We start from the raw sequence: 14,891 nt of genomic DNA, 5'->3' as shown, positions 1-14,891 counted from the left end.
TAGAACAAGTACATGGCACAATATAAACTATTTTTTAAACAATAAATTTGCTTTAGGTAGAGTTATTTATATGTGATTAAATGATATGCGCCTTTGCATTTCTTTAATAGCAACTTACACCGAGTGGCATTTTATTATTAAACTATTTTAATACATCCACATAATATACTAGCTTCCTATTAGAGGAATTTATTATGTGGTGTTATAGATCCAGGGATCAGTGTGACATCATCATAGAAGACTGTTCTTGGTAACTAATGAATTATTATTCTTTTTTAAAGATTTATTTATGCATATAGAACTGGGGTACAGGCCAGAGTGCGGTGGTGAGAGGCTTCACCCGAGACAGTGGGGAGCAGAACAGGCAGATCAAGGAAACATACTGCTGAGGGGAGCAGCGGGTGGGCCAGGAGAGGTCTGCAGCTCCATGTGGTCACTTTCAGGGCAAGCGGGGATTGAACTCATGCTGAAGTGGCTTTAGCTTCTCAGTGCTGTGCTTTAACCTGCTGCGCCACCAGGGAGGGCCTATTTTACTAATTTAACATAAATACTATCTTTACATGCTAGAACTCAAATTTTTGAGAAAGTTTTATTGCCAGATGATTAATTTCTAGACTGTTTTTAATGTTCATTACCTCTTAATAATTCAATAGAGCCACAGTATATTTAATTTTTACAATTTGGCATCCCTTTCATGACATTGTATTGAATGTTTTTCGAGAGAAAAGAATATTATATGATTCTTGTGATCTTTAATGATGTTTCTGAAGTTTTATTACTGTTTGCTTTGTCCCATCTAGATTTTAGTTAATGACTACATAGTACTTTGTGGGACGGTCCCACACATCAGTTACTATGAATTGTGGTTAGGCAGTTAAGTATCTGATCTACTACACATTTTGACAATGCATTACTTTGTCTCTATCTTCTACATCATGAAATGTGGATATTCACAGTAGTTCAGTATGAAATTGGAAGTTATTCTTGAAACACACAGGTTTAGTATGATAGACAGTGATTTCATGAAACTAAAATTTCCACGAAGACCTAAACTGTGCTATATGTAATTCCATATATACAAATATCCATGTCTTTAGCTTAAGAAAATAAAAATACACATTGCATGAGGTGTAACAGCTTGCAAAATTGTTAATGGAAGATGTGAGTTCTAGTTTTTTAATAAAGTCAACCTGAATTCACATTATGGGCTTGTCATTTGATAGATAATTGTCCTTAAATTCTTAACTCTGATTTATTTATTTTTTTATAAATATGGGGTTATTACCTATTCAAAGAAATTATGAAATGAAGATGCAGTGAGAGATATCCATTATATAAAAGATATATAATGCAGTGAAAATTGAGGTTTATAGAGAACTTGGATAGCTTTTTAGCATCAGTGCCCAAATTGTGGTATTGCTATTGTCATCTTTCTAAGTTAACTCTTTGTGGTAGGATGTGATGTGGTTTTGCAGGAGAGAGTGACATTTCAGAATAGTAACATGACTGCAGAGAATCAGAAACAATTCAAAGAGTGATATTATCTGCTATATATTTATTTTTTCATTATTGGTCAGTAGGTAGGAATTATGGAATTATTCAAAGTAAAGTTATAACAATCTGTGAGCAGATTGAAATCTTGGGATAGATTTCTTAATTATAAAAACAAACAAACAAACAAAAAACCAACAACAGCTGGATGATATGAAGATAATCAGCTTTCTAAAGCACATTGTAGATTATTTTTAAAAAAAGACTATAAAACAGTGCTTGATAGAAAAATATGCATTAATAGATAAAATACTGCCTTAACAAAGGGAAGAATTAAAAGAATAAGGCAATTTATTATGTATGTACAGTGAACCTTATTTAAACATTTAGCCTTTTTCCTCCAGATATTTTTTTCAACTAAAAAATTATAAGAACAGAGGTGAATAAACAATCTAGTCTTGTTGGTAATATAAGGAAATTGAAAATGAGTATCAGTAGCTTATCTCAAGAATCCTTTAAAATCTGATAATTTTTGGTGCTTTTGGGTCTACTTTATGAAATGTTCAGTGTCCATCATTGATTTACAAAGTATGGTTTAAATGTTAATAATATTCTGTTTTCATTAACAGGGCCATAAAGGAATTTAATTTGATGAGAAGACAATATTTGCAAGATAATTGAAGTAGTGTGAAGTACAGTGGTTTGAAATAGCTCTGTTAAATGGGTAGGCAATGACTATCCTATTTTAGTTTGTTAAAGAAGGCAATTTCAGTCTAATCTTAGGGGAAGGAAGAGGTCTCTAACACATGCTTAACATTACCTTGATATTTTCAGAGTAAGACCAGTGGGCTAAGGTGATACATAGAGCCCAGGGGAAGTAGCATTCAATGTTCTACAAACAGTCTTTCAGATAAATGAGTTATGATCTGCACGCGTTAAATTAGTGAATTATTTTTTGAGTATAATTTATGTGCTCATATTGCTAATGTGTTTAATGAAATCAGGTTTAAGAATTAAATGTGGGCCCTCCCTGGTGGCGCAGCGGGTTAAAGCACTGCACTGAGAAGCTAAAGCCACTTCCGCATGAGTTCGATTCCCGCCTGCCCCGGAGGAGACCATATGGTGTGGCAGACCTCTCCTGACCCGCCCGCTGCTCCCCTCAGCAGTGTACTTCGTCTATCTGCCTGTTCTGCTCCCCACTCTGTCTCTGGTGAATTCTCTCACCCTCCGCATCTCTGGCCTGTACCCCAGTTCTATATGAATAAATAAATAAATCTTTAAAAAAAAATAAAGAATTAAATGTGGCCAAAAATGTTAAACTGGGAAAATTTAAATTTCATAATTTAATGAATTACAGTTCTAATATTAGTCATTTTTTTACAGCAATGAATAATAACTGGCTTATGGCTTATATATATGTATATGGGATAGTTGTCCTCTTAAAAAATGTAGAACATAATTTTATCATACACACTTAATTGAATGTTGTCCTGTTTAGAAAATTCATAGATTAGCTTCATAGGTCTTCTCTCTGCATAGAATTTATTTTTATTTTTATTTTTTAAGGATTTACTTATTTATACATACAGAGCTGGGGGACAAGCCAGAGGTGCAGGGGTGGTGAGAGGATTCACCACACAAGGAGTGGGGAGCAGAACAGGCTGACTGAAGAAGTACACTGCTGAGGGGAACAGCGGGTGGGTCAGGAGAGGTCTGCATGGCCATGTGGATCACTTCCGGGGCTGGCTGGGATCAAACTCCTGCGGAAGTGGCTTTAGCTTCTTATTGCTGTGCTTTACTTGCTGTACCCCAAGGGAGGGCCCCTCAATTTTTTAATCTTAAAAATGAAATTTTTTCTTAATAATTTCTCCCCCCCTTAATAATTCTTAGCACTTTGATTCAAATTGGGGAAAATATATATGCATACACACTCACATGTATATGCATATAAACATACACACATAAAAGCTATGCACGCATAAAATAGCTTAAATGTTTTGATGTAAAGTTATCATTTACATATTGAGATAATTGCTAGGTGAAAAAAACTGAACTATCAAGTTAGTCCAAACTATCACGGTTCATAAAGTCTATGCAAACTATATATTATATAAATGCTGCTCAAGGCATAAATGGTCATCAGCTTATGAGGCCCTCTTTTCAGTTAAGTATCTGTGTGAGGTTGCATTTTCTTTATACACTTCAATCAAAATAGCATATTAAGTTAAGACGTAGGTGTATCAGTTGTCTTGATATTAAAGAAGTTTATAAAAACATCAATGCCAGTCTTAATAAAATATTTTTGTTTTGGAAAATTTAGGTATATTCTATAGTAGAAATGTTTGTTAGCATGACATGGTTTTGTTATTTCATATCTAAGCTAGTGTTTATTATCACTTATTTTTTTTTTTTATTTTTATTTTTATTCCTTTTATTTTAAGTTGAACTTACTCCCTGGCCATAAGTTTTTGTTTCTTCAGTTTCTTCTGAGATATTTTTTTCTTCTGTGCAACCTCCTCTTCTGGTTTAGGGACAATCTGCTCTTTTTCAGTAAGGATCATCTCGATGTGGCAAGGGGAACTCATGTATGGGTTAATCCGACCATGAGCTCTGTAAGTTCTGCGACGCATCTTAGGGGCTTTGTTCACCTGGATGTGCTCAATGACCAGAGAATCTACATCTAGACCCTTAAGTTCAGCATTACTCTCTGCATTTTTAAGCATATGCAGTAAGAACTCAGCACTCTTTTTGGGCCAACGACCCTGTGTCCAACCCCACTGTTTGGCCTGGGCACACCTTCCAACACCCCCGTTGTAACGGCGGAATGGCACACACTGCTTCTGTAGAGTGACATCCTTTAGATACTTGGTGGCTTTCCGGATATGCATACCCTTGATGGCCTGGGCAGTTTCCCGTGTGTTCTTGAAATGAACACGGAGATTCGAGCCTCTTGACTTGCATGACTTTGTAGGGTTTTCTGGGTCAAGTGAGTAGCGAACCATTTCTAGAGATGACTAAGGCCGCATACGGGAAGAGAGCTATTATCACTTATTTTTTTATAATAGCTTATTTTTACATCATTTTGCACATTTTTTTTCATCTCAATTGTAATCCCCAGGGGCTTCCCATCACCAAGTCACCCATGTGCCAACACCATAGTCCAGTGCACTTCCCTCCCCCCACCGTTTTTTATCCCGTTCCCCACTCCACCCCCACAAAATGTCTCTGGTATATGGCTCTTCATTATTCTTATTTTCTCGCCTGGTACATTATACTCCTGCTATGAGTGAAACCATCCAGTATTTTTCATTTTCTTTCTGGCTTATCTCACTAAGCATGATATTTTTCAGCTTCATCCAAGTTGCTGCAAAAGACATGTGTTTCTTTTTTTTGGTTGCTGAGTAATATTCCATTGTGATTATGTACCACATCTTTTTAATCCAGTCATCTACTTTTCGGCATTTGGGCTGCTTCCATGTTTTTCCAATTGTAAATAAAGCAGCAATAAACATGGGGTGCAGTCACTTCCTATTTTTTAATGATAATGGATAGATACAATTAATGTACTGAAGTTTGTTCTTAACCACCTTGAACAGGCCAGTGTTACTCATCCTTTTTTAACTCAGCTTTCAAGTATCACATTGCTGCTTGGAAACAGTAATGTAGAAAGTATTTACACTGGGGAAATGATGAAAGACTACAAATTTTTTATTTCTTTTGGTGAGAGATGTGAAGGAATGAGAACTCACTGTTAAACATTTGCTAGCCTGGCCCTCCCTGGTGGCGCAGCGGGTTAAAGCACAGCACAAAGAAGCTTAAGCCACTTCCTTATGAGTTCCATCCCTGACTGCCCCAGAGGTGACCACATGCCATGGCAGACCTCTCCTGGCCCACCCGCTGCTCCCCTCAGCAGTGTACTTTGTCAATCTGCCTGTTCTGCTTCCCACTCTGTCGCTGGTGAATCCTCTCACCCTCCACATCGCTGGCCTGTACCCCAGTTCTGTATGAATAAATAAATAAATCTTTAAAAAAAAATTTGCTAGTCCATGACTAAATGAAATACATGTAAACAGATTCTTTGGGGTCTTCAAAAATTTTGAGATCTAAGTAGGTTTCAGAGTCCAATATTCTGCTGATTATAAAACAATTGTTGCTATTTACTATGCTATGCAAAATGTATCAAAGTCTTTGCTAATAGATGATCAGGGTATATTTAGCTTTATGCTTTGTCTTAAGAGCCACCTTAGGTCTCTCCAATAGTTCCTTTTAATAAGATTAACTCTGTGAAGAAATTTGAAGTCAAAGGTATGTCATATTCTGTATGGTTCTCAACATGCTAAATACATAGGCTAATATTTTATTGACTGATTAGATACTATCAGTGTTATGGGATATAGAAAACTGGAAAAAACAATTCTCTATTTGAGTAGTTAATTTTTTTGGGTGGAACTACAGCATGAGATGAATCATGAAGGCTGTTTGGGAAGTGTATTGGTTGTAAGGAAGGAATTAAGATAGAGGTAGAGGTGGGTATGATTTTGGTGTGAAAAGTTGGAAGTGTGTTGGGGAAAAATGAAGCAGATGGAGAGGGAATGAAAATTAGGGTAAGGATTTGGAATTTGACCGATACAGCATAGCCAACAAGTGTGTGTTTTTCAAAGTGGATCAGATGTGAAGATGAAAGTGATTTTTTTTTTTAAGATATTTATTTGTGCATACAGAACTGGAGTAGAGGTCAGAGACTCAGGGGTGGTGAAAGACTTCACTGGAGACAGAGTGGGGAGCAGAACAGGCAGATCGACAAAGTACACTGCTGAGGGGAGCAGTGGGTGGGTCAGGAGAGGTCTGCCACACCATGTGGTCACCTCCAGGGCAGGCTGTAATCGAACTCATGCAGAAGTGGTTTCAGCTTAGTGCAGTGATTTAACCCTCTGCGCCACCAGGGAGAGCCGAAAATGATTCTTTAGGGAGCTTAAGCTGGCAGATATTTGTAGATTAGCTCAAAGTGGGTCTGAAGCCCACTGAACCACTTTTAATCATTTGAAAGGAAGTGTAGAATAAAGAATGTGTTCTTGTACTTTATAAGATCTTGGTTAGACTCCCTTTTCTGCTACTCTGTTACTTTCAATTCATGGATAATACAGTAGATAACTAGTCAGTAGTATTGTAAATGACACACAGTTGTGAAAGGAGGTTAATATAGATTAGATACCAGTTACTGTGCTATGTCCCTTAATGTGAGATATTTTATAACTGCAACTGCTGTTATAATAATCATTATTTGGTTGACTATAAACATGGGAGCTGGGGAACCATCAGTGGAATTAGGATCTGGAAATTAGGCCCATTCTTCACTTGAATGGGTATAAGTCGACCCAGAGAAGCTCACTCATTATGTTTCCACATATTTAAATGTTGCAAGTAAATGTTAAGAATGCTCTCACCTAACAACAAACACAGATATATAACAAAATGGGGGACTTTAGAATTATCAGAAGTTTCAAGAGTTCTGTTCTAGAAAATACTTGGCAAAGGAGAACTTGCCCATTGTCACTTTGCTCCTGCAATAGGCCACCTTTTCCCACTGTTTTAGGTTTTTTGCCGTAACATGCCCAATCCTCAGGCAACCTTGCTCCATTCCTTGATTACCCCTTGATTACCTCTTAGAGGTGGGTATACCTACATTATTACCTACCCAGCAATCAGTACTGTAGGACCCTGCAAGGGGATTTTGGTCTAGGAAGTCTGCTGAGGTAGAGTCCAAAGGAGTAAGAAAGCATGACACTGGGATGTATGGGTTTACCATTTCATGATGACAAAAGGGCCAGAGTGAGTTTTCTGAAGTACAAGGGCCAGACTCTTCTGCCTGGGTCTCAAGAGTGGTGTCGCTGAAAGTATTGTTTGACATAGGCAATAAATCAGCAGAACTTGTTTATTACTATTAATTGTGAAGTACATGAACATGAAAAAGTAAATCATCGCTATGTTCCAGGGGAATTGTAAAGCCACTGAGAAAGGACAGTTTGATAGAAGTTGCAGTAGAACCTGATTATGTTTTGCTCATTATTGTATCCTATAGCACCTAATCAACTTCTAGCATGTTTCCAAGTACATAACAGTGAATAAATGTTGAAGGGCAAGATGAAAATATTGTGATATGCTGTGCAGAAATGAGAAGAAAGTAATTGTAGAATAGAGAAAAATTCAAGGAAAGCAAATTGCTCGGACACCTTTGAAAAGGGAGCATTGCCTGTGATTGGCAGAGAGTGTACAAGTTACTAGTGAGGGACCATGTATATTTAATGTTTGTATGTGTGTTACTTAACATAATCACAGTGAATAATTAAATGTGCAAACAGGCTTTAAGAAATGAATTGGATTTTAAGTTTAAAGTTATGAACAGAAATGGTGAATTTTATCCTCAATCAACTGTTATGATCGCTCAGAAAGTTAAAATAATCCAAATGAAGAGGGCTTGAGCAGTTGTGTTGACCAGAGAAAGATGTGCTTAAACGGCATGTTTTATTTGTTACGTGTTTAGAGGACATTGGACTGTAGATTAGCTTGAATTTTCTACTTTGATATTAGGTTAGATATAGGAAAGGGTAGTGCTCAAAGTCAGTGGTAAGTACTGTATAACTCTTTATTTTATACATATAATACTACCTCAGCGTAAAATATCCTATATATTTTTAAATGGCAGTACAAGTAATAGGAAAATCTGACAATGGAGTTAAAATTACCAAGTCCTTTTGACAGCTCCAGTGTTAATTGGTGTAGATTATTGCATTTTTGCTATATCTGACTTGTAATCATTTAAATACACAGCAAACACCTGTGATTATTTTAGTGGCGCTTGTCTTGTCTTGTTCAAGTAACCCCAAATATGTGTATTTAAGCTTGCCCTGTTCATATATACTCAGCTGTGCCTGTTTACTTTGTTATTTTTCTAAGTTTAATGGACCAACGTAAAAATTTATGACAACTGTTACTAATGTAATCTTTAAGGGAAAAAGAAAACTAAATCATGCTAAGCAGCTATGAAGCTGTTTATAGTTGACATATGATCAAATTTGCTTTGTACTAAATTGATCAAAAAAAGATAGAAATGTGCATAAGTGAATACATTTAAGTACATGTTGTATATCAGTGTTACCCTAAATTTATCTTATTAGCCAATAAAAATCATTAGTTTGAAAGGAAGACTGCCATTTCTCTTGTGAGTCAAAGATTTCTTTTTAAATACTGGAATAATCATGGGTATCTGCTTAACTTTTTGACCCTTTATGCATTTTATTTATCTGCTTATTTTAAAGAAAATTTAATATTATGGAATGAGCAGTTAGCTGCTAATCCATTCTCACTTTTGTTTTTTTATATGTATGACATTAGTCTGTTTTTTTTTTTTTAAGATGTATTTATTTATGCATACAGAACTGGGGAGCAGACGAGAGGTACAGGGGCATTGAGAAGATCACCAGAGCCAGAGTGGGGAGCAGAACAGGGAGATAGACAAAGTATCACTGAGTGGAGTGGGGAGGCCAGGAGAGGTCTGCAGCACTATTGTGGATCACCTTCCTGGCTGGGGATCTAACTCTCACTGAAGTGGCTGAGGCTCACTTGCAGTGCTACACTTTAACTCATTGCACCACCAGTGAGGATCAGAAGTTAATCTGTTTTTGTAAAGTTGTTTAATTTTTTCACAATTTAAAACTATGGATTTTCCACAGAATCTTCTTCTCCCCCCCCATTTATAGTTTTCTGATTATTTGTAAAATTTATTTATTGTTAAATTATAATTATTTCAAAAGTAAAAGTTCTCCCTGTAAAACTGAATTTTTTTTCTGACCAAATAGGAAACTTTAAAAAATATAGATACAGTCCTGCATAGAAATGTCTAAATTCATTATATGGCAATGTTTATCCAAAAATAAATAACTTAAAATAATTACATAGCACATAGCTTCTAAATATCAAAAAAGTTCATTTTTAATGTTAACCTAATTCTCTTGCTTTTAATATTTTAGGCCACTTGGTCATTCTGGCATTTTATGGTAGCGAGTACATTGAGTTTGGCTCATGGAATGAATATGAGGTAATTAATCACATGTTCTCTATAAATGATGAACTGTATATATACAAAATATAGAGTACTTTAATATGTCAACTATAGGATTTTTTTTTTTCAGTAGGTTTTTATATACATAAGATTTTGACATAAGTTTTTTCTTTCTTGATGGTTGGCAATAGCTAGTATAGTAAGGATGTTTCTTTTCCTATTGTATATATTTATTTATACAGTATTTTGGCCTTTTATTATTGTTGTTTTGTGGTTATAGTTAATATTTTTAAATCTTCAACCTATCCATTTCCCAACCTACACCAGGTAGGATTAAAAGCATGCCACCTTCAAAAGTAATGGTTCGCAGTTTATGAGGAGGTAGTGAGAGCATTGTGAACTTTCTAGGCATTATTGGGTAATTTACCAAGAACACATATGTGAAGCTCTTTTCCTAATCCCTTTGATATGTACCCATGTGTGACCCTGCATTATGTTTGGTTTGACATTCTAAAATGGCAGTCAACAGAGTGTTTATGCCACAATCATTTCTATGGTTGTCTCAGAGATTATAAAAAAAATTAAGCTTTTATCATAGTAAATTCAGATTAAAGATGGTAATATGTAACTGCTGTCCTTATGAAATCCAGCCCAGTGTCATAATAGCTTCTGATTGAGGATCAATGGATATTAGCTATTTGGTAGAATAATTGGCCAATTCCTGCTGATGTCATAATTCTCTGACTCAATAATGGGTTGGTTAGATAGAAGGTGCTACAGTTTGGCATAAGAAGTTCTTCTAGGACATTATGTTAAAGGAGAGGCCTTCCATTGTCTTTGAGAAAGGTGAATAGAGCAGGGTAGGAATGGGCTGGGTAATGGGAGGAGCATCAGAGTGACAGTTTTAGAGTCTGAATACATATGTGCTATTTATCACCATTGATCTTTGAGATTATATTGGTAGCTAACTTGTGTTCTTACCTTTCCACATGTTTGAAATATAATTGCTATCCCATTCAAGTTGATGAAACATGCTATTTTAACATTTCTTCAGTTGACAGCTTCTATGGCAAGTCAATGCATAGTCTGCCAGTTGAAAGATTGTAGACCGAAGAGAAATAAGCTCAAGCTACACCCACCATTTCAAACCTGTGGCTTAAGAAATTATTCCACAGGGTATACTAAAAATCTCACTATACATATTTTGCAAAATTTTATTATGTGTATAAGGTTGCTTTAGTTCTGAGACCTTGGTAACCTAATTTATAACAAAAACATTCATTTATAATTTGAGCTATAGTAATTTAAGAATTTAGTACCAACTCAAAAATTTTCCCAACAAATTTTTCAGCTTTACGTTTCTCAAACCACTTGAGTTATTTGTATCAAACAAATGTGTATTTTATCCATATCACTCAGGTTTTATGATTGAGGGCATCTAATAAAAACAGTGTGAAAACTCATGAGACTAGAGGGAAGATTTTCCATAGTATACTTCTACAGAAATAAGGGTTGAAAATAATGCTACTAAAACAGTTGAGGAAACTTAAAACAACAACTAACAGATATGTCGGTAGAGTCCTCCCTTAAGAAAACAGTGGAGAAGAGGAGCTCATCTTCAATGACCCCAAGAAGCACTAGAGAACTATATGTGTCTATTCCTTCCTGCATATTTTTTTCTTTTGAACAGCTTTTTTTTTATCTCCTTCCATTATGATAGCATTAAACTCTTTGTTATATGTAAAATAAGACAGCTGTGTTGGGAAAGGGTGTGGTAAGGAAAGAAAAATATTTGTACTCTCATAGTATATCATATAGGAGAGTAATTATACTACACTTTACATGTAGAGTTGGTAAAGACTTACGAAGTTCTTTTGTTCCTAATATCTTATTTAACTTTTCCCGGCTTGTCATTTATGTGAGTTAGGGATTAGCTGCATATTATAAAGGTGGGGAAACAGACTGAGAAAAGTTAACATCTTTGAAGTGGAAGTTCTAGCCTGTACAGCTCTTATCACTTGTACTCTAATATTCTTTTATCTATTAGTAATTTAGTCTATTAATATTTGTATCTATTATATCTTGGGTATCTATATCTACTATTTATATCTATTAGTAAAATAGACTATTAGTATTTTTTTTTCAAAGATTTATTTATTTATTCAATCAGAACTGGGGTACAGGCCAGAGATGCAGAGGGTGAGAGGATTCACCAGAGACAGAGTGGGGAGCAGAACAGGCAGATCGACGAAGTACACTGCTGAGGGGAGCAGCGGGCGGGTCAGGAGAGGTCTGCCACGCCATGTGGTCACCTCCGGGGCAGGCGGGAATCGAACTCATGCGGAAGCGGCCTTAGATTCTCAGTGCTGTGCTTTAACCCGCTGCGCCACCAGGGAGGGCCAGTAATTTTTAAAGTATGTTTTCCAAATAAAGAAGCAAGGAAGTTTCTCAGAAGCCACCTCAGGAAATGTTGGTGATCTACAGAGCAGGTCCATTTTCTGTTTTTCTGTTGGAATTCTGAAGAGTATTTCATCAGAACAAAGGGTTTCATAGTTACTGCATTGTATTGCTTTACTTTTGTGCAAAGTCTATAAATTAAAGTAGCAAACTTTTTGTTTTTGCATTCTAGATGTGATAATAAAGGTTTTATATATCTCTTCAGTTTCTTCTCATTTTCCTTTATTTCAGTGATTTTGACTAATTTTTATGTAGTTCACAGGATGCATAAGTGACTTTATATAAATGTATACATAAATGACAGTTGGCTTTAAAATAGTAGTATAGTTTTAAAAATAGGAATATAAAATTGTAATAGTTAATACACATTTATACATAGTTAACATGTATCAAGTCTTGGTCTTAAAGTGAGATTAATAACATTAAATATGTTGATTGCTAATCTATTGTTAGTAGTTATATTATAGGGTCTTGAAAATTCTAGGTTATGGTAATATTTATGAGTAAATGTGTTAGTGTTTGAGAATGATGTCTTCACCATATTATAGAATTCTAGAATCTTTGATAATGATTCCAAAATATGTTATCACCTTACCATATAAAACATGTCACATTATAAAAATGTCGAAAATTACTTATCTGCAAAGAGAAAACAATTCTGAGCAGTGGTCCAATAAAAATGTGAAATCTAATAATGATTAACAGTTAATCACATGAATTCAATAGTAATTGTTCAGACTCAATTCTGAACTGATGTATATCAGCAGTTTGTACTTTTTTTTTTTTTTAAAGATTTATTTATTTGTGCATACAGAACTGGGGTACAGGCCAGAGGCTCAGGGGCGGTGAGAGGCCTCACCAGAGACAGAGCAGGGAACAGAACAGGCAGATCGAGGAAGCACACTGCTGAGGGGAGCAGCGGGCGGGTCAGGAGAGGTCTGCCACACCATGTGGATCTTCTCCGGGGCAGGCGAGAATTGAACTCATGCGGAAGGGGCTTTAGATTCTCACCGCTGTGCTCTAACCCGCTGCGCCACCAGGGAGGGCCCAGCAGTTTGTACTTTTAAGAAAGAGCATGATTCAGTATTTTTCTTAAGCTTAGTTATTGAGCGCTTAGTTTAGAATGTTTAGCACTCTAACCTAATAATGTTCAATTATTAGTATTTTGTCCACAGTTGATTCTGGGCATGAAAGAATTGGAGAGGTACTGAAAAGAACTGCAAAAGTGGTTATTGATAGGAGGAAGATTCAAATCTTGCGAAGTACTTACTTAGTCTGGGGAAAATCAAGTTTATTTGTATTTCTCTCTCTTTTTTTGTTACATGCTTAAGCTAAAATCAACAAAATAGCAAAATGATAGGTATGTTAGAGTCTTAACTTACCTTCTTGAAGCCAGACCTATTAAATAAGGTAAAATTATAGAAAGTGATTGTAATTTGTCATAAGGAACATACTCCCTAAAAATCTATTCAGCTCTAGAATGGCAATAACCCTGTAACATTCTTTAGACCAGAATGGTTAGCTGTTTAAATATATACTATATCTTTAAAGTCTCTATCAAGCTTAATTTTAAGGTTTTTTTTTTTAATGTAATTGTGCTGCTAATTGCTTAGAAGCATAAGGTACTATGTGTATGTGTCTTATAATTAAATATGATATGTTTAATTTGTGGAGGTTCTTTTATTTTTTGATTATAAACTAAGATAAAAATTGGAAGTGCACTTTAAATTTGAGATTATAGAATACATAACTATGTCATTAATGTTTAGAATCCACCTCTTAAATCACTAGCCTGTTTTGTTACCCAGTTGTCAAGGCAAGATTGAGCTCATTTGGCGTCAGGAGTGTTTCTTGAGTTGACCCAATTACTGATCATTACCAATAGAGGTAGGCAGATACCTGTCTGAGTATATACATATTGTGATGTATTCCTTTTATAATTTCAACTTGGGTGTAGAGTGTTATGCTTCTCTAACATTTCAGGTGTAAGGTGTATCTAGTTATAGATTCCCTTAATTGCAATGGAATCTATACACAAAAGCCTATCTCAAGTTGAGATAGAAATTATAATTTTTGTCTTGTTACTCATTATTTTATATTATACCTCACTCAGTGTTAGAAATTTCTGGTTTTGCTTTTATTCAACAAATACTTATTTAATGCCTCCTGTGGAATAGGCTAGAAAAACAACATTGAACAAGAAAATGGTAGTCTTTATCAAAGGTGGGGGGTAGACACTATTGTCTTTGTGAGTAGTATAGTTCTTGGTGTAGTACCCCATGTTGCAGTATGGTTTAGCATCTGTGCACCAGAACAGTGGTAGAAACACTCTGTGCCCCAATCACTGTGACAGTCAAAAAGACCCAAGTTTTCCAGAGTCTCTAAGTGGTCACCGAATAGTATATCTAGATGATACTCAAACTCTTACTCATGAAGGTAAAAGCTGCCCACACCCATCCACTATATAAGTTGAATAGATGATTTTAAATATTCCTGTTTTAAGAGCATTGGCTTTATGCAAGTAAAAATGTTGAGAGATACCAAAGCAAATTACTGCTTACTCTCTGGGTATAGTGGGCAAAACAAACTGTACAGCAGTATTATTTGTGGATAATCTTACCCATGGTTAATTGAGAATTCTAATTATAATCTGTAAATAGCAATCATAAGGTAATAAGCTGCCAAATTAACATACCAATTGAACAATGGATTTTTTTTTTGAGCTATGGCATCAAGGACTTGAGGACTGTATATATGAAAATTATTTCTCAGAGCCCTCCCTGGTTACAGCTCAGGTTTGCAAGCTAGCTGCAGTGGAGGCTAGGGGATCACCAGACCTGTAGGATTTCTACTCTCATAGTATATCATATAGGAGAGTAATTAT

At 35.5% G+C, this 14,891-nt stretch overlaps 2 protein-coding genes across 3 annotated transcripts in view; one reads left to right on the top strand and one right to left on the bottom strand.

Annotated features, from left to right (window-relative positions):
- RFX3 (regulatory factor X, 3 (influences HLA class II expression)) overlaps positions 1–14,891 on the top strand; it is a 262,431-nt gene that overhangs the window by 22,949 nt on the left and 224,591 nt on the right. The window contains exon 2 of one of the 2 annotated variants that reach the window (XM_004677633.2): positions 9,519–9,586. The exons of the other annotated variant lie outside the window; for it this stretch is intronic. The gene's annotated coding sequence lies outside the window, so the exon portion shown is untranslated. The remainder of the gene's footprint in view (positions 1–9,518; positions 9,587–14,891) is intronic. 2 annotated transcript variants of the gene reach the window in all.
- On the bottom strand, positions 3,905–4,521 carry LOC101636894 (60S ribosomal protein L17). The gene has a single exon (XM_004677631.2). It carries the CDS (start codon positions 4,491–4,493, stop codon positions 3,939–3,941), a length of 555 nt encoding a protein of 184 aa, XP_004677688.1. The 5' UTR covers positions 4,494–4,521; the 3' UTR covers positions 3,905–3,938.

Source organism: Condylura cristata, unplaced genomic scaffold (assembly GCF_000260355.1).
Source record: "Condylura cristata isolate star-nosed mole 26May11 unplaced genomic scaffold, ConCri1.0 scaffold00006, whole genome shotgun sequence".
NCBI lineage: Eukaryota > Metazoa > Chordata > Mammalia > Eulipotyphla > Talpidae > Condylura > Condylura cristata.
The sequence above is the reverse complement of the archived record's forward strand: the minus strand, read 5'-3'. Positions and strand labels throughout refer to the sequence as shown.

Bases quoted from the DNA above. Each gene is read 5' to 3' on its own strand.
- LOC101636894 (XM_004677631.2), bottom strand. From the start codon at position 4,493: ATGGTTCGCTACTCACTTGACCCAGAAAACCCTACAAAGTCATGCAAG.